Source organism: Artemia franciscana, chromosome 17 (assembly GCF_032884065.1).
Source record: "Artemia franciscana chromosome 17, ASM3288406v1, whole genome shotgun sequence".
In the NCBI taxonomy this organism is placed as follows: Eukaryota; Metazoa; Arthropoda; class Branchiopoda; order Anostraca; family Artemiidae; genus Artemia; species Artemia franciscana.
Genome location: NC_088879.1, coordinates 31377544 through 31398944, shown reverse-complemented (window position 1 = coordinate 31398944; position 21401 = coordinate 31377544). Strand labels below are relative to the sequence as shown.

The following is a 21401-nucleotide window of genomic DNA, read 5'->3' as shown; positions in this document are numbered from 1 at the left end:
TTTCGCCACGAGTGGTGCACGCTACAATCCAGTCTTTTCCTCTGTTTTGACACTTCACCCCGCCATTCCTCTTTATGAAGAGTATAGTAGACTTCGTGCCACGCGGCCATAAACTTGAAACCAGCCACAGCATACTTTCGCCACGATTGGTGCACGCTAAAATCCAGTCGTTTCCTCTGTTTTTACACTTCACCCAGCCATTGCTCTTTCCGTTGTGCATGATAGACTTCGTGGCACGGGGCCGCAAAATTGACACCAGCACGGCATACTTTCACTACGAGTGGTTCAAGCTACAGTTCAGTCTTCTCCTCTGTTTCTATACTTCGCCTCGCCATTGCTCTTTATGTAGAGCGTGGTAGACTTCGTGCCACGTGGCCGTAAACTCGACACCAGCCACGGCATACTTTCACCACAAGTGGTGTACGCTACAATCCAGTCTTTTCTTCTGTTTTTACGCTTCGCCCCGCCATTGCTCTTTATTTAAAGCAGGGTACACTTCATGCCACGTGGCCGTAAACCTGACACCAGCCACAGCATTGTTTTTGCCGCGAGTGGTGCACGCTACAATCGTGTCTTTTCTTCAGTTTTTAAAAAGTGGCACCAATTTTAAAAACAACAGGGACGGCAAACAATAGGGAGGGAGGACAATAATTTTTACGTTTTTTTTGTACTGAAGATACAAATAAAGATACTTTTCAAAATCTAAGAAAGCGTCTTTGGTTTTTTCATTTTTTTATGAAAAAACGAAAAAATGTGTTAATTGAATCTGGAGACAATTGCCCCCCGCCCTCCCTATCCACCCTTTCCATTGACTCTGTTCTTACACTATTTTTTTAGTGTAAGAATTAAAAAAGGTTATTAAAAAGGTCGTATTAAAAAAGTCGTATATTTTTCAACGTCCTTCAACTAAGTCTTGGATTGTTTTCAATACTTCGAGCTATTTTTAGTGATGTAGTTAATAAACATGTTGGATGGGCTTGATTAAAAGAAACTCAGTTGGATTTGTATGCTGCGTTTTATAAACGGAAAAGCCGGTTTTTATACATACATATTAAAGACAAAAACAAGTTTTTTTTCACCAAAAAGACATTAAAGAGCAAGATTAAAAACCAGGACGAAGAGAAATTATCTTGTGACTGTGAGGGATTATCCCTTTTTAAACCCCCTTTCTTTATCTTAGGGTTTTATAGTGTTTTACTGAAAGCATTTATGGTACAACAAATATGGCTAGTGGGTTGTAGCTGGTATTCAATTTGACACAGAACTGATACTTAATGCGCAAATTTTGGCTAAGATTGGCTACAACAAGTATGGCTCGGGGGTTGTTGTTGGTGTTCAATTTGACACAGAACTGATACTTGATGCGCAAATTTTGGCTACAATAAATGGCTACAACAAATATGGCTCGTGGGTTGCTGTTGGTGTTCAATTTGACACAGAACTAATACTTGATGCGCAAATTTTGGCTACAATAAATAGCTACAACAAATATGGCTCGTGGGTTGTGGTTGGTGTTCAATTTGACACTGAACTGATACTTGATGCGCAAATTTCGGCTACAATGAATGGCTACAACAAATATGGCTAGTGGGTTGTTGTTGGTGTTCAATTTGACACAGAACTGGTATTTGATGCGTAAATTTTGGCTAAAGTTGGCTACAACAAATATGGCTAGTGAGTTGCTGTTGGTGTTCAATTTGACACAGAACTAATACTTAATGCGCAAATTTTGGCTAAAATTGGTTACAACAAATATGGCTAGTGAGTTGTTTTTGGTGTTCAATTTGACACAGAACTAATACTTAGTGCGCAAATTTTGGCTACAATAAATGGCTACAACAAATATGGCTCGTGGGCTGTTGTTGGTGACCAATTTGACACTGAACTGATACTTGATGCGCAAATTTCGGCTACAATAAATGGCTACAACAAATATGGCTCGTGGGTTGTGGTTGGTGTTCAATTTGACACTGAACTGATACTTGATGCGCAAATTTCGGCTACAATGAATGGCTACAACAAATCAGGCTAGTGGGTTGTTGTTGGTGTTCAATTTGACACAGAACTGGTACTTGATGCACAGAACTAATACTTAATGCGCAAATTTTGGCTAAAGTTGGCTACAACAAATATGGCTAGTGAGTTGTTTTTGGTGTTCAATTTGACACAGAACTAATACTTAATGCGCAAATTTTGGCTAAAATTGGTTACAACAAATATGGCTAGTGAGTTGTTTTTGGTGTTCAATTTGACACAGAACTAATACTTGATGCGCAAATTTTGGCTACAATAAATGGCTACAACAAATATGGCTCGTGGGTTGTTGTTGGTGACCATTTTGACACTGAACTGATACTTGATGCGCAAATTTCGGCTCAATAAATGGCTACAACAAATATGGCTCGTGGGTTGTTGTTGGTGATCAATTTGACACTGAACTGATACTTGAGGCGCAAATTTCGGCTACAATAAATGGCTACAACAAATATGGCTAGTGAGTTGTTGTTGGTGTTCAATTTGACACAGAACTGATACTTGATGCGCAAATGCACATTAGCAATCATTCAATGAAACAGTGTATCAGTTTTACAAGAGTGTGGAGATTGCCACAAAATCGTATCGATCAGTATATGGTGGTTTATTAGTATGTTTTTCCGATAGTATAGGCCTGGATTGTTTCATTGAAGGCTCGAGGCTAAACATTAAGAGATTTTTATTAGAACACCAGGACGATTATGATTCCCTTTCTGAAGCGTATAAAGCGGCCCAGCGTTCTGAAACTATTGAAAACTTACTTGGTGAAGAAAAGCAGGAATTTTATTTGCAACCGTTGATGCTGAAATTTCGTCGGACAGAACAGAATAAAGGACTCCGTCAGAACTGGCCTGACGCAAAACGTGTCCAGTGGGAGAGGTAGATTTTTTTTTAGTATAGGATTTAGGGGTCAGATTAGTATCTTAGGCAGACATTTATGGTTTACTATTATTATTATTATTGTTTATTATATTATTATTATTATTACTATTATTACTATTATTATATAGTGTATTTATTATTATTATTTCTTAGGCAGACAATATGGCAAGTGGGTTGTTGTTGGTGTTCAATCTGACACCGATGAGCAAATGCACATCAGCGAATTTATCTATTCTCGCGGTATTGTGCAAATATTTTTATCCATTCCCGCTGCCCTTGTGTTATAGCATTCGTTCTATAAGTGTTGGGGAGAGGAGTCAACATTTAGCGTAAACATTTGGGTGTTGGGAGGACGAGTAATTCTTCTCAGACAGGATGGTTTCTACCGTTCTAAGTTTGAACGTCCCTCTTAACTTCCAGTAAGAAAAATAATGTTTTTCTGCTTAATTTCTCTTTGCTTTTAATACCAAATCAAGGATTACTGACAATACTAGGGAACTACCACCCCCTAAATCCTTTCTCTTTATTAAGTGAAAAAAAAAACTTTCCAAAAAAGAAGTTTTTCAAAGAAAAGTAAAGACTCATATTAATTTTAAGATCAGCAGAAACAAATTCATATAATAATGGAAATTCAAGACAACCAGAAATTACTTCTAAAGAATAAAAGAAACCCTAAACGAACAAAAAATATCCTAGCAAACAAACATACAACAGGCAAAAATACAAATGTATAAATAATTCTTAAAACGAGTTACAAACAAACAAAACTCACTACAATTAAGAGTTTGGCAACTGTCTCCTTCCCCCTTTCTTAGCCGCACAGGTGTAAAGCCTACTACTTCATTTGTAGCAGGGTTAACAAGGGGCCTTACATGTTAACAATCGGCACCAAGCATACCTCAAAGTCCTTGCCGCGGGAGCTGGGGGGTGGGTGTGTATGTTGTCAATTCCGGAGGCATACATATTTGGTCTTTGTACTATTTTGAACACAATGGCTCTCTCAAAACTTTGATCGGATGCATTTGGAGAAAAAGGTGGGGGGTCTCTAATCACTTTTGACTCTTAAAAAGGGAACTAGAACTTTCGATTTTCAATCGAATGAATCTAAATAATGTACATCCTGTGTTCGCAAATAATTCAATCAAGGCAGTTACCACAATAGGAAACTTCATAAGGAGTCAAATTATTCAATGAGACTTCTTTTGATCTGATTTTTATTGTTTAATAAGATTTTTAGGGACTGTCCTTTCCTGAACTTTAAAAAGAAAATTCTGCTCCCTTTAATAAAAAGAATGTACGCTTTCTAAAGATGCGAGTTTCATTAAATCTTGATTTCTCTATCTCTGGCACAAAACTGGAGAAGTTAAATGGTTTTTTAAGATCCTTAGGAAAGTAGGGGTCGGTTTTTAATTTTCTGTCGTTTATTCAGATCTCTTATCTAAGCTATACAAGTTACGGCAAGAATGTCCGATCGATTTTGAATAATTTGGCCACAAAAACTAAAAGAGCTTGTACCGGACGAGATAGGGTGATTCTTTAAGGTATCAAAATTAATTACAATTGCCAGGAACTCGGACAGACTGTCGGACAATCGTTTCTTTGGTCAGCTGCGATGTCACTTCCAACCGGCTTTCATAGGGTCAAAGTCAAAGATTGTCTTTGCGGGTATGTGCATGGGCATTCGAAGTAGGTGTCCAAACCATCGTCAGGTATACTCGGCTGCTTGGGTGGAAAACCGAGACTGCTTGGTGAACTGCGGCAGCCTCTCATTACTCACGAATTCAAACGGCATCAGACCTTCGATCCTTCTCAGGCTCTTCGAAGGAAATACACTGATGGCCTTTAGGGCTGCGGCTGATGCATACCATGTCTCAGCTCCGTAGCACATCATCTAAGCAACGAGGGTGCTGAAAATTTGCAGTTTACTTAAACGACTGATGTTCGGTTTTCGCCAAAGATGAAGGTTGAGCCTTCCCACGGCAGGTACATGCTTTGGATATCATTGCTTGCTTCTCAGGGAGAGGCGAGCCATCTGATGAATTGTGGAGCCCAGGCAGGTGAACCTTCGGACAGCTTCAATGCTAGTTGTTCATTCTTGGCTAACTTGAAAACTGACAGGAGAAGAAAACAGGTCAATGTTCGTTTCATCCCAGTTTATCTTCAGTCCCACGTTTGCAGCAACTTCATGTAAGATTCGAAGTGCTTCCAGCAACTGATCCATGGAATCGGCTAGGATGGCCAAGTCGTAAGCAAAGTCAGCATCTGAGATAAACGCGATCTCCAAACTTGAGCCCATAGTTGAGACGTGAGGTCGTTTTTATCATAACGTGGTCTATGATGGTATTGAAGAGCTTTGAGGCCACTGCACATCCTTAACGCACTCATGTCATGATTTGGAAGAACGGGGTGCGCCAGCCGTTAACTTGAATATTGTTCTATTTACCATTGTGTAGAGACTCGAAGAGTCTGCAGAATTTCTCAGGGAGGCCAATCGATCCTAGAATCCGCCAAAGAGCTACTCAGTCCACTGACTCGAACGCAGTGCGGAGTTTACGAAGACAAAAAAAGAAATCCGTCGTGAAATCCGTGTTTTTTTTTCTATTATTTGTCGACGGTTAAAGCAACCTCTCAAATATAATTCAACTGAGCAATGATCGACTCAGCCTCAAAATTCAGCCTCCAAAAAATCTGCTTCAAAATACATCTAACTACCTCACTTGGCATTCTCCCCGTTACCGAAATTGTCAACTGCACTTCACAATCCTCAATTTTACCCTGCAAAAAAGCGCACAATTTATTTCTTCTAATTTTTGTTTGTATCCATCTGATTTCGTTAATTCTTTCAAATCCTTTCCCGTTTTCGTTGTCATGACCTTTTCTCTCGTTAGGAAACAAATTAACAGAGGTTTTTTTTTTAATTTATTAAGCATTTCTTTCTTTAACTGTTTTTTCTTTGTTCTCCTTAAAAAGAAAAATAATGTTTAAAGATCTGGCTTGTTCAATGCTTTGCTTTGCAGTGTATTAAATGTATTTTTTAAGTATGTTAAGTTCCTTTCTCAAGTTTTTAGTGTACTAAGTTACTTTTTAGTGTATTTTATTTTAGAGATTTATCTGATTCTTTGTTTAAGTGCTGTCCTTCATCCGCAAAACATGTCCTAGTCATCTCAATCTTTCTCTTATTATAGCCCTAGAAAGCGGTTAAAACTACATTTTTCGTACAGCTTACTGTTTGAAATACGGTTAGTCAGACGGGTGTCCAAACAATTCGTAGACAATGCCCCTGGAAAACATCTAACAAATCCTCCTCCGTTATTTTAAGTGCCCAGGTTTCAGACCACCTTTATCAATTAGCTTCCGATATTCTAATTTTGATTCGTGGACTTATCCTCCAATTCTTCAAAACCTTTTTCAACTGTAAAAAAATAGCCTAAGCATTAACTATTCTACATTTAACATCGTAACTGCATCCGCCATCTTTACTAATGATACTATTCAAGTAAGTGAAGTTATCCACTTGATCGATGTTTTCGTTATGCAATATCACCTCTTTAACTTTTTTTATTCCAAGTCTTAGCAACTTAGTCTTCTTAAAAATAATTTCCAAAACCTATTCTTACACACAGGACGCTCAGAACCTCATAAGCAAAGTTCTTTTGGATTTCGGTTTCCAGCCTCATAACCTGGGGGGGATAAGGTACCTGAATAGGAGTATAAAAATACAAAATAGAAGGAATGCAATGTCAGCTGTCAGAAAAACTGGGGATGTGGGCACTTGCCCTCCCCCTGCCAGACCCATGTCTAGAGCCACCTCTGTGACCCAGAAGCAAAATATATGCTTCTGTATCTCAAGTTTTATTATATCACTATTTCAGTATATCTACTTTCTAAATTATGGACATTTTAGCGACAAGAAACACGATTGAATTGGTAGGATACGTTATTTGGATGAAGGACGACAGAGTCCTAAAGGTGGTTCTTTTCGGCAATCCATACAGGACCAAAGGAAAAGAAGGTCGTCCCCAAATGGAGTGGAAAAAGGTTGTAAGAAGGGATTTTAAGGAAACTGGAACTTCTTGGCCGATTGTAAAGAGGGAATCTATGAATAAATTAGAATGAAGGATGAGTTATGTGTAGCTGTGCCGAGCCGAAAAAAAGCGATTGGAACAAAAATGGGCCCAATCAGGCCCCACGTTTTAAAGGACTCCGTGCCACCATTCAATTGAACAATTGATTTTTGAAATTGTTCAGTGTTTTTAACAATTCCAGCAAGCGTTGCTTCTGGAGAGAGAACATTTTCCAGGCTAAAACCAATAAAACAAAAAAAAAACTATGTGATATCAACAATAAATCAAGATGGACTAAATAGTTTAGCAATCGTGTTGACTGAAAGCGGAGACACAAGGAAAAATAGATTTTGAAACCGTTTTAGAGGCATTTGCAGAACAAAAATTTAGAAATATGAAAATTGATATGCCTATATTCCGTTATGCAAATTTCAAAAGGCATCTTCTGCAGTTTCATAATACCTAGGGGACACAAACGTGAATTGACGTTAGCACAAAATGAGTACAAAAAAGAAAAAAGGACAATACTGTAGGATCAAAATGAACAAACTGGACCATCAGATGAGACAAGATCAATAGAACGACCTGAAAAACGTAAATGTACGGCGGGTATTAACGAGCAACCTAGTTAGACAACCAAAAGTGGAAAGACCAATCGAAGAAACTAAGGAAAAAGGCACAAAAAAAATGTCTGAAGCAATAATAAACAAAAATAAAGATAAATGAGACTTTATAAATACTATAAATGAGTATTTAAAATATTAGCTAAACAGACATTTAGAACAAGTCAAAAACGAAATTGAAGAATATAGAAGTATGCAGTTAAAAGTTAAGTGGCAGCGAGAATCACAACGACTCAAAAACGAAAGTGAGGAAAAAAATATGCGGTTACAAGGCATGCGACAGTGAGGATCAGAACGAATCAAAATAAAAATGAAGAACACAGAGATGTGCTGTTAGAAGAGTATTCACTATGGAGTCCTCCAATACCCCACATGAAAAGTAGCCAACAAAGATCATTTACTTGGGGACTACTGCCTGCTTGGTCGTATTGCATTCCAGCATCAACACTTTCCAAATGAATTTGTTTGGTCTCTTATAGGACATCACTTGATCTCTAAAGAGTCTCACAAACAAATACAAAACCGGAACTCATGTTTTGCTTTATCTTCATTCAACATAAACGATGATCGAACCAAAAAAAGTCGTAATGGTTTCAGCTTCAAAATAACTGGACAACCTCGTCACATAATCAATTTAGCAGCACACATATCACAGACCCCCCGAAAGATGATTTTGAACCATATTTATATGGCCAAATGTACCTTTTAGACTCCAATGGAGATGTTAAAGAACACCTTTCACATCTTTTAATTATTACATCAGTGGTAACACAACAGATCTCTAGGAAGGAATATTGTGAGACACAAGCAGCTATGCTAAATGTTACACGCACACACACACACACACACACACACACACACACACACACACACACACACACACACACACACACACACACACACACACACACACACACACACACACACACACACACACACACACACACATACACACACACACACACACACACACACACACACACACACACACACACACACATATATATATATATATATATATATATATATATATATATATATATATATATATATATATATATATATATATGTATATATATGTTTATTTATCTATTTATATGCTTAATTTAAATTTCGCTTAAAAATTTAATACATAGAGGGGCCCCGCAACTAGTTGATCAAGCCCTGTAGCTGTGTTGGCCTCAGGCAGCTTGGTGCTGCAGTGAGTTGTTAGTAGTGGTAGCAGTAGTAGTTTAAAATCTTTATTTCTGTATATTATAAGCAATAACGTGTTTATTATACACTGTGATCAATGAATGGCTCAGAAGCAAAATATATACCTCCAAAATTCAAATTTCTATTACATCTACTATTCTAAAACCTCTGCTTTTTGAATTTTGAACATTTTAGCGTAAAGGCAATAGTTGATTCTTAACTTAGTCGATCTATAAGGACACCCAGCATGGATAAGAATTATTATCTATAATAACAAAACTAATCCCACCATTAAATATTAAAAGAAATAAAGCGCAAATTTGAGTGACTCAAGAAGTTAAGTCGTAATTAGATTATACTAAATAAATAAAATTAACTTAACACAACTTAAATTCCTCCATACATAATTAAAGAGAAAAAAAATGAAAATTCGTTGTAGCAGATGATTGATTGCCTTCATAGTAAAGGAAACTAACAATGATTTCGAGTTAATTCTCACTGTTCTTTATCAACCTACGTTTTTAATGCGGATATCAATTAGACTTACCTATTTTCCGTAATTCCTCGACTAGTTTATCAATCCCTTTTTTCTCTTCCAGTCGGTGATGTTTTTTTAATATCACTTTTAAGGCAATATTCTCTGCATCAGAACTCTGTAACGCCATTCTCATATCCTCTACCACTTCCCTTAAAGCGTGAATTTCTTTTTGTTGTTGCAAAACTTTAATCTGCAAGTCACGAACTCGAAGTCGAACAGTTTCGTCAGAATTTGAAAATCTCCTTGTTCCAGCACTATTCCTTTTACACCTGGGACAAACAACCTGAGTCGACTCTTTAAATTCCGATTCTGCACAAATACACTCTGTTTCCTCCAGTTCCAATGTTGATAATAGTTTGTCTATGTTATGGGATATTTTGTCTAAAATCCCAGCACGCCTGGAGACTGTCACTTGTGTCTTTAAAACATCATTTCCCCTTTTTTCTGTTGGTTTTTCAAAGGATGCCACAAAATGCTCAAAAAGCCGAGATCGAAACTGTTCTAAACTTAATCGTTTTGTTGATGAAGGCAATGATTTTGGCAAACTAAGTACTTCGCAGAGAAGAATAAAATCCTCGTCAGTAACAAAACCACGACCTTCAGAATCTAATTGCTGAAAAACTTCTTCAATATACAAGTCAATACCAACTGCAAGTACAACAGCTTCATTAGTGGTTGAAGGAGCTGAAAAAGAGGTGTTCTGTCTCACCCCAAAATGGTGAGCTAAAGCATTCCTTAAATGTGGGGAAGCCTTAAAGATTTTACCAAGCGTCGCAGATAAGCGATCTTGATCAGTTATTGAATGGAATGCTGTCAAAGCACGTGGTTCTAGAAGCCCAACCTCTATATGTTTGCTACTCCAAGGATTTGGATCAGGCTCTGGTGGGGTAATGAGTTTGGGAGCCCGTAATGGTGGGGTCTGGGCTTCCAAACGTGGAGGAATTGGTCCAGATGTAGTTCTCCAAGAAAAAGCTTGCTTTGTTGATGCTGGATCTAAAAAAAAGAGAAATATAAAACTCGAAAGAAAAAAAATACCCCCTCCAAGAAAAAACAATAAAGAAAAGAGTAAAATGATGAAAACGATGAACAAAAAAAAACACACACAAGGCATCGAAAGAAACAAAATATTTTGTTAAAAATTTCAGCTTTCTCAGGGTCAGAACTAATTCCGACTAGAGAGTAAGAACATATGGAGCTTGAATTACATGGCGCAAAGTTGGCTTTGTTTTTATTAACGTAATTCCAAAATCCTTTTGGTGCCGCTCTACTAGATTCGATTATTCGAGTTTGGGTACTTAGGTATTATATAGACGACACTATTGTTCTCGATCTGCTTAAAACCGGTTTCTCTATGTGTACTTGGAGATTTGTGGCTTAGCCTGAGTGAGATAAACTACTATATAGGTATAGTTTAATAAATATTTAATATATAAAGTTAGTTAGGTCAGGTATTTAATATAATGCGTTTTCGGCGGCCTGCTTTCGTTAATTCTATACTGTAGTTTCCACAATTTTGTTACTAAAGTATTATACTTTTATGATATTTTGGTATGCTTCATTATGATTAACTTAACTTCACTTCTTGAGCGGGTGCGGTATAATACGTAAGTACCCGAATTCGTACAGTGACACAGTTTTTATTCTGGAGTCTAGCAAAATGATTTCTGCCCATCTTACACCGTGTTTGTCCATGCCACATTATGTTGATTTTGTGAATCATACTGAGGAATAGTATTACTAACGTTTTTTTTTTCTTTTACAGAAATGACCACCAAAGCTTATTTCTTCACAGAGGGTCTGTAGAATAGGCCGAGGCAATTTAGGTTTTAGACGCCTATACGATCAGAATTCTGTTCAACATTCGTTGTATCAATAAATTTAATTAACAATTGTATTACTCGTACAACTATTTTTTTTCCATGACCACCCAAGGACGGTATCCATTGGATATCTCCACTTTGCATTATTTCCTTAGTATATTCCTAACTTTTTGCCTTACATAGCTATGGACGATAGCAATTTAACGCTTAAGCCTAAGCAGTCAATATATCCCGCAGCTGGACTTAAAAAATTACCACCAACGTTTCAACTAGCCTACATTGCAATCAAGTATCCAAGAATGTTGCTACACCCTTCCCTTATATGTAACTTAACACGTCGCAATTCTTAAAGGTATTCAATGCTTTCAAAGCTACTTCAACACAAGCTGTGAAATTTATTGAAAAAATTAAATAAGATACTTAAAATTTCAAATAAATTAAACAACTGTCATTCTTTCGTTACTATTTCATATCGCAGACGGACAGGGGATACATCTGCGATTCTAGTGGGGGAATCACGTTTCAAGCAGTAAAAATGAATTTTACCAATTATCATACTAAAAAAAACAACCAAATTTTGGCGTAGTTTAATAGCTTTTAAAAGAGATGGGAATTTTATGTAAGGGAGAAAAGATTGAAGCTTGAAATAGATTTGGATGAAGGGAGCGCATGCGCAGCTGTTTGGCTCTAACGGCTTGGTGCTGCAGTAGGTTGTTAGTAGTAAAGGTAAAGGTAAAGGATACGGCATTAGACTTCACAGTCCGTACCGGCGGTGCTGATCCCCGTTTCTTGGCCTTTCAGCCAGGAAGTGCAATGGGGGGTTGGAGACCAGCCATCCTGTGCTTCGCACACCCTTCCTGTTTACCTTCCCCAGATTTCTCCAGGTACCCATTTAGAGCTGGGTCGACTCTGGGTAAGCTTGCAGAGTCACGCCACTGACCCCCGTCCCAAACTGAAGAATTGGGTACACTGGGATTCGAACCCACGTCCTCTCGGACAAAGGATCCTGAATCCAGGCCGTTGTTAGTAGTAGCTGTGGTATTATTGGCTTTTCGTGATTTTTTTTTTATAAATTAGTAGACAGGTAGATTTTAATTGACATAGCTACTAAAATTGTTGCAACTTGGCGCTTACTTAAAATCTGTGCCTAATAAATATTTGTTTGTTGTCAGTTTAATATTTTTAGTATATTTTATTCATAACTCACTGTAAATTAACAAATTCAAACAAAGGCTGCATTAATTCTACAAAATATCGGATTTCAAATTTACCAACTGTATAAAATTTACAAAATGGTTCACTATAAATTAGAAACTTTTACCAAAATTAAAAAATTTTGTTTTTCTTAGGTTACTTTGAATTCTACAACAGAAAAACTGGCAAATTTACAAATATAGTTTTGTATATTTACTAAACTTGCTTTAAATCTGCTTTATCAAAGTTGCAGCATGATAAGATTTAATCAGTACAATTAATATTGTACGACTAGGATGTAAGGGGCAGAGGGAAAAACCAAATAAAATTGTCTCCGATCTTTCTTGATATTTTTTGGTATGAGCTCCATCAGAACTTAAAGTATACGCACGGCAAAGGTACTATGAAACCTAAAGACACTTCGTCAACTCAGCTTATCAAAATAATGTATCTGCAATGTCTCAGGAACAGCAAGGGTAATTGAGTTAGAAATTTCATGGAGTATTGGGATAGGATAAGGGACTTAAAATCTTTATATTTATAGAAGGGGTTTATAGGAGAACATTTTTGTCGCCTAAATGTTGATTCACCCAAAAATGGAGCCCAAGAGTGGGTCAATTTATTTCTGATAAGCTTAGGTCCAGTCCCTAGGTCAAGGAGACTGGTATGAACAAAAAAAAAGAAAAGTAAATTTGTTACAGCTGAAAGTTAGCCAGAATTTTGTTTTTCGACCGGCACAGACTGTTAAAATTTTGTTCACACCCACACCAAAACGAATTGTTAGACTTCGAATGAGTTTAGCCATCCAGGACCAAAAGACTAAAAGATTGGCAACCCTGAAAAGAATGGGGCCGTAAATTCATTTGTTCCGATCACTTTGAAAATCACATAGACCCGTCCCGATGAAGAGAAAAATCAAAACTATTCTTGTCTTTATTGATTTGTGGCACTAGAAAAAGGGCCCAAAATGTATTCCATCTTCTAATAGGCCAGAGATTTACTGTATTTGTAGACAGGACAGATAAACCACAATTAACAGAAACTGTGACACCGGAAGCTGGGCCAAAAATTGACCTTCTCCAATTGACTTAATCTTAGAAGGCAGCTAGCCTGGACCAATGAAGACCGTCGGTCCAACGAATGAGGACAAACAACTTTAAAAAATATTGGTGGTACCCAATTCGCTAAGCAAGATTATCCGTGAAAATCATAGTTCTATTTTTCTGCACCTTACATTATGTTTATTTTATGTTTCTCCATCTTAATTTATATTTGCAACTTACTTATGTTTCTGCTAATTATGTTTCTGCAACATAGCATTTGTACTAGGCAAAACAAGCCTAATATTTCAAAGAAATTTATTTAATTTTTTGGAAAAAATGAACTGTATGGATTCGTGACGCCCAAAAATTTGTCTTCGTAATTGTCTGATCAGCTTGAACAATGTCAGGAGAGATAGACTATGGACATCAAATAATGTAAGAAAAATTTGCTTGCACGAATTCGTAGCGCAGCCTAGTCTTTTGTTTTTTTGCTGATCCGCTTGAAAATTAATCCGCTTGGACATGTAAACAGGGCCTAGGGATCCTCAGCTAATAGCCTACAAATTATTGGAGAAACAAATCTGGCTCTTATATATGACGTCCGTTTTTTTTATGACGACAAAATACAGTCCTTTTTTATGAAAAAAATAACGCATTAAAGCCTTATGTTCCCTTTACTAGAGGCAACATTAAAATTGCCTCTGATAACCATAGCATGTAGTTCTTTAGACAAACTAACAATTGCAACAAAACTGACCTTGTAAACAATTTTTCATTGAAATTGTGCATCAAGATATATGTGTACCAAAGGATATCGTCCTATAGAAGATCATTCCTTACGGTTAAAAATACCCCTCTCCATGCATCAGGAATATGGCAGTAAAGATAAAATTAAAACGTAAGTGCACAAAACTACGGCTAATCGAGTTTTTCCACTGAATATTACGATTGTGCTAAAACTTAAATTGCAGCACAACATTTTAGTTCTTAAGCAGAAAAATGGAGAAAATCTTGCAAATATTCTTACAATTTTCAAGAATAAAAACATGCGAAAAAAAGTTTGTTTTAAATAAAAATAAACAAACTGCTTAGAAAACAAAACAAGCAAAATAAAGTCATATAATAAAACAAACGCAAAGCGAACAGAAATTACTTTGAAGAAATAAATAGACCCTAGTATATACAGAAAAAACAGAATGTACTACAAAGAAGAGTAGCATTAAAGCCTCTTGAAACCCTAGAAAGGCCAGAGCGTCGTTTGCACTTTGCAAAAAAAAACAAAAAATATTGTAAACAGTTTCTCCTTTGTCATTAAAATATTAAAAAATCGAAAATTGCCGAGACTTTTATTTTATTTTTAACAATCAATCTAGTCTCATCAACAGTTCGTGGTAACGAACTGTAGTAAGGAGCGACCCGGCTCAATAGTAAACAAAACTCTAAAAAACGGAAAAAACGGAACTTTTGATACTAAAAGATACATCAAAAGAATCAGATTTTCATGCTGATTTTAAATATATAAGTTTCATCAAATTTAGTCTTTGTCATCAAAAGTTACGAGCCTGAGAAAATGTGCCTTATTTTGGAAAATAGGGAGAAACACCCCATAAAAGTCATAGAATCTTAACGAAAATCACACCATCGCATTCAGCGTATCAGAGAACCCTGTTGCAAAAATTTCAAGCTCATATCTACAAAAATGTGGAATTTCGTATTTTTTGCCAGAAGACAGATCACGGGTGCGTGTTTTTTTTGTTGTTTTTTTCCAGGGATCATCGTATCGACAAAGTGGTCCTAGAATGTCGCAAGAGGGCTCATTCTAACGGAAATGAAAAGTTCTAGTGGCCTTTTTAAGTGACCAAAAAAATTGGAGGGCACCTAGGCCCCCTCCCACGCTCATTTTTTACCCAAAGTCAACGGATCAAAATTTTGCGATAGCCATTTTGTTCAGCATAGTCAAAAACCATAATAATGCTGTCTTTGGGGATGACTTACTCCCCCAAAGTCCCCGGGGGAGGGGCTGCAAGTTACAAACTTTGACCATTTTTTACATACATTAATGAAAAGGGCACAGGATTTTCTAGCATTATTATAAAAAAAAAATGAAAAAGTAAACATGAAAATTTTTTTCAATTGAAAGTAAGGAGTAGCATTAAAACTTAAAACGAAAAGAGATTATTACGCATATGAGGGGTTCTTCTCCTCCTAAATACCTCGCTCTTTATGCTAAAGTATCTTTAGTAGTTTCAACTATTTATTCTACGGCCTATTTGATTCAGGGGTCATTCTTAAAGAATTAGGACAAAACTTAAGCTTTAGTGTAAAGAGCGAGGTATTAACAAGGGGACAAACCCCCTCATATACATAATAAAAATATAAGAATCTAGAAGTTTGTTACGTAAGTTAATTCTTAAGTTACGTAAATTTTTTACTACTACAAACGTTCGTTAAAAATTAAAAGTTCTAGTTGCCTTTTTAAGTAACCGAAAAACTGGAGGGCAACTAAGCCTCCTTCCTCACCCCTTATTTCTCAAAATCGTCTGATCAAAACTAAGAGAAAGCCATTTAGCCAAAAAAAGAATTAATATGCAAATTTCATTTTAATAATTTATGTGCGGAGAGCAAAAATCAAACATGCATTAATTCAAAAACGTTTAAAAACTAAATAAAAAAAAACTAGTTTTTTTAACTGAAAGTATGGAGCGACATTAAAACTTAAAACGAACAGAAATTACTCTGTGTATAAAAGGGGCTGTTCCCTTTTCAACGCCCTGCTCTTTACGCTAAAGTTTTTTACTGTTTAATAAAGTAGAATTGAGAGAAAGAGTCAAACTTTAGCGTATACAGCGGGGCGTTGAGAAAGGAACAGCCCCTTTTATACACAGAGTAGTTTATGTTCGTTTTAAGTTTTAATGTCGCTCCTTACTATAGACGCATCGTCTATAGTAAATTTTTATGCATAGTCTACTATTCTTCGTTCTTGCTTGGTATATCATTTACCAACCAATCATTTAGCCATTAAATGCAGTTGGTAATTTACAGTCAATTCATAATGTTTCTTCAACAGACTAAACAGATTGCGTCAAAAGTGTACAACCAATATTTCGTTTTAAACAATATTTCCATGTCTATGTTTATGCATAGTCTACTATTCTTCGTTCTTGCTTGGTATATCATTTACCAACCAATCATTTAGCCATTAAATGCAGTTGGTAATTTACAGTCAAATCTTAATGTTTCTTCAACAGACTAAACAGATTACGTCAAAAACGTATAGCCAATATTTCGTTTTAAACAATGTTTCGATATCGATGTTTATGCATAGTCTACTATTCTTCGTTCTTGCTTGGTAAGTCATTTACCAACCAATCATTTAAAAATTAAATGCAGTTGGTAATTTACAGTCAATTTATAATATTTCTTCGACAGACTAAACAGATTACGTCAAAAATGTATAACCAATATTTCGTTTTAAAAGTTTTGTTTAGGCACCAATTTCGAAATGTTTTAATGAAATAAAAAAAAAACTGACATAAGAAATATCCTTTTAAAATAATAAAATCAATTGGAATGGATAATTGTAATTATTCCAAGACGATTTTTTTTAATTCCAAGATATAGATCCAATTAGTATCGTGAGATTTTTTTTTTTTTTTTTTTTTTTTTTACTATCGACGTTTCAACAAAGAACCACTGATCGAAAAGTATATCGTTTTGACTAAGGCAGAAATGATACTTCAGCGTTTTAAAAGATTAGAGGGGGTGGGGGTAGACCCTATCCCCTCAAACCAAAGTGATCGGAGGACAACCGGTCTCCCCGCACCCTCTTTTTCCCAAATGCATCCAATCGAAATTTTGAGATAGCCATTTTGTTCATCATAGGCCAAAGATCATATAAGAATGCCTCTGAGGTTGACACAACCCACCAGAGCCTGGGGGCAAGATTTGTAAGTTATGCCTCAGGGGCATATGAAATTTTTATGGAAGGGGTATTTTTATAAGAAATTTCATAGATGTAAAAAGAACAGAGCTTTTTATTTGCAGCATTTTCACAGGTGAGATCGCTCATTTTCTACATTACAACCCAGTTTGCAAATATTTAGAGAATCGCAAATATTCGCCAGCCAGAACATGACCTACTGCGGTTAGCCATAGTGAATAGGTGCCGATAGATATGAAAGACAAAAGAATATTAATTTGAGAATAATGATTTCCATGACCAACCATGCAGACATGGGAATACTCGGTCACGCTATTCCTAAATTTTATTGTTTAGTCAACTGTTAACAATAGTGGCTTTTGTTTTGATCCATGATATATTGCAAAAAAGAAAAAGAACGAACCGGAAATGAAAATAGTCGTGTGCTTTTTGAAACTAAACCATATCATGGAACCAAATTACTAAAAAAAAAGGAATTAATTGTGCCTTTTCATCGATTAAGCTCCAACACTTAATATCCTTAATACAAAACAAAATTCGTAGATTTAACGTCAGAATGGATGTCGATCCTTGCAGAGGAAATTTCATGGTACCTGACTCATCGAGAGTACCAAACTAAGGCCGTATTCAGGGGGTAGAGGGTTTGAACCCTCCCGCCGAAACTTCTTCCGATAACGTAACAAAACTGCATATAAACATTTTTTGCAATCCTACAAAACGAAGCAGTATGGATAATAGGTAAGCATGTTAAAGAAGTAGGGCATGCAAGTGCTTTTTGTTAGGTCTTTGGGTTTGCTTAACGTTGGTGAACTACGTGATTATCCAGCTGAGGGTTTTTGTTTTCCAGTTTACAAATAATCTAGTCCCAAGTATTTTTTTGAATTTTCATCGTGCTAGTGGTGATATTCAGGGTTCTGAAACTAGGTTTAGCCTAGTTCTTGAATGTGGAGCATAGGACGAGCACACGATCCAGACCTGGATTACAGTTTATTGGACCTGTGTGCGATACCGATGAGCAAAAGGGTAGCTGAACAGCTATTAGTTTTGAAGAGAAGAGTAAACGAGTAATTCTTAAATGAAAAGTATTTATTAATAATATAATATTAATAATATAATATTATAAATATAAGATAATATTATTGTTATTATATTAATGTTCAGCAATAAATATAATTAACATGCCATTATTATAACAGTTATTATAACATTATAATAAACATAATATAATAATAATAAGAATATGATAAAGAGTATTTATCATTATGAGTATTTATTAAACTCATATAATCAAATCACGAGTAACTTGATTCTAGTTGAAAGAGAATGAGAAGCGGCCTAATTTTGAATGCTGTTTTGGATAGTTTGTCCTGATCGAGGTCAGTAGGGAAAAACAGTGGTAGGGACCTGTTTTTTTTTTGTTTTTTTTTAGTCATTACTGTATTATAGATCACGAAACCGGCTAGAAAACCTGTGCAGCACGCTAGCAATTTTCTTAAGTGCAACGTCAGTATTTTATAAAAATTGTTTTTCTGCTTATAAGAATAAAATCTAAATCTGCCGGTATGTCCTACTGTCCGAAACTTCTGGAGCTTCATCGTGGAATTTGTCACTGATGAGGATCAGAGCAGCTGATGAGAGCATATTCTAGTTTTTAAAGTAGGATATACATTCATATTCTTTTATATTTATATTCTTACACCTAAAAGTCATACGAGGAACCCCATGCATCAAAAATGATAAAATGCATTAAAATGTACTAAATATCTGATACAACGAATTAAAGAATTACTAAATGAGTATCCGGCATTTTTCGCTAAGCCCTTAAATTTTTGCTGTGCCACTATGCATTGATGAGAGCAATAAAGGTGAAAAGTCGCTTTACAATCATTGGAACATTTTACAAGACAATTTTTTGTATTATCTACTTTTTTTGTCAGTTATCACATTGAGATAAATTCAGGATACATAGTCTTATAAAAATTGTTTCAAGAGAGAAATGGCACATCTTTGAAACTTTACAAGTTCCTTCTGACTAATTTTGGGGGGAATTATCACCTTTTTCCTATTGTGAGAGAACCAAATGTGTATGTAGGGGGCGACGGTGAGTAGCAGGGACGAACGCAAGATCTTTTATTAGAGAGGGGAGGATAAAATACAGATCTTATTTGCTAATTTAAATAAGAAGTGCCCAGAAATTCAGGAAAGTTTAGGGTTTCGGGTGGCTAAGCTCCATGTCCTACCCCCTGTCATCCTAGGTGGGCAGTGTTCCTCTTTCAAAACTCATTATCTCCCAAGAAAACCTTCAACAGCGAGAGTAAAAGCGAGTACTAACAGAAGACAGTAGACCCCCCCCCCAGAATAGCCCCTAGTAAAACGAACGAAAAGAACTTGAAAGAATGTGGTAACTCATTACCTTCTGTTTGTGCAAGTATTTCCTTTTTTAGAATGCAAGAGCGATTGCGGTTTTGAATTCTGGATCTTTCTTTCCTTTCATTAAATCTAGCCCGCGGTCCAAGCATTTGACTAGTTTGAGCTCCGGCATCAGTGATCTGAACATTACTTTCATCCCTATCTTTCACAGGAGTAGTTACATTCGGAGATTTCCTCCTATGCCTAAATAATAGCCAACTTGACATCCAGTTGCCAACTTTCGAATTTTTCACTGAATCACTCTTTTGTTCACTAGACACTCCACTCATTGTATGACTATGATGAGGATGTAGTTGAGATTTCGATTCTAATCCTAATTCGGACAAAAATATTCCACTTTCGGGCGGGGTTACACTTCTGTCATTTAAGCTAACAGGAAACTTTTGTAATGGCTTAGGTAATTGACTGCTTACATATTCCGATCTTTCAGAACAAACATTTCTTGAGTATATATCCTGACGCTTCAAAGAATGCTCCTTCGTTGCTGATCCTTCACTTGAGGTGCACAAGTTTCTTAAGCCCGCATTGTGTTTATGCTTATCACGGGTTGCTGTTGCATATACTGGCTCAGGCACATTAAAATTTAATGGTGCACCCCGCTTTGAAATCAAAGATAATTTTTCACGCTTAGGAACTCCTATTTCGGACTTACTAATTTTTTCACTAAAATCACAACTCGAGTGGAACAGGCTGTCACTCCTCGACGGAGGGTCCGGCAGCTTTCTTTGCTGTAAAACTGGAACATCTTCTTTGTGACTTTTTTGACCTCGCAATATATACTTTGGTATCTGTTTTGTTTCTTTCTGGAAACTGCCTCCGCAAATCGGCAGTTTACCACGACCTTTTGACTCCATAGAGGCACCATCTGCTTTTTATCTAAAATTAAGTAAAAAATTTATACCAGACACCTTTAAAACATGAGTACTTTCCTCCAGAAATTCCACTGATATAATTTATAAACTAATGCCAGATTTCCATATGACAGTTTATCAAGGCAATAAACGATAGACATATACATATCTTTTGTAAAAGATTTATAGAAGATTACTGTGTAACTAAATTAAAGCATTTTTTGCTAAAAAAAAAAAAAAAAAAAAAAAAAAAAAAAAAAAAAAAAAAAAAAAAAAAAAAAAAAAAAAAAAAAAAAAACAGGGTTTTGGCCTACTGCAGTTTCGTTATAGTAAATAAATAAATACAACACTCAATTTCACTTAAAGTTTATATACCCTGCGAAATATAAAATCTTGTGACAAGAATTCTGCTATAACTCCCACCGAACGAACAAGATTCTTTCATCTTGGGATACATTTGACCTTATCAAGGTCTTTCATCTTGGGATATTATTTTGACTTTGACCTTATACTATAACCTGAACTTCGTTAGAAAATTGGACTAATTTCATATTTGAACGCATGTCTGACCTATTTTTATCACGTTTTCCAATTCTAAGAAAAGGCACAGAAAATTTTTAAATTGTTATTCGGTCGATGGATAAAGCAGTCTCAGCTATCGAATGATAAAAAAATTGTCATGTTACGATGATTCATTAAAACCATTCTACTACAAATAAGAAGCATACTAAAAACACACAGAGGGAAGACAAAAATTTACCATATTGATTTCATCTATGCTCCCTCGC

General features: G+C 36.0%; 1 protein-coding gene across 3 annotated transcripts in view; it reads right to left on the bottom strand.

Moving 5' to 3' along the window:
- The window catches only part of LOC136038141 (EF-hand and coiled-coil domain-containing protein 1-like), a 204755-nt gene that overhangs the window by 120202 nt on the left and 63152 nt on the right, over nt 1–21401 (bottom strand). For all 3 annotated transcript variants that reach the window (XM_065721173.1, XM_065721171.1, XM_065721172.1), the window contains 2 exons: nt 19746–20638; nt 9345–10328 (listed from right to left, as the gene is read on the bottom strand). In XM_065721173.1, the coding sequence (XP_065577245.1) occupies nt 9345–10328; nt 19746–20616 (1855 nt within the window). In that variant the 5' untranslated portion in view covers nt 20617–20638. The remainder of the gene's footprint in view (nt 1–9344; nt 10329–19745; nt 20639–21401) is intronic.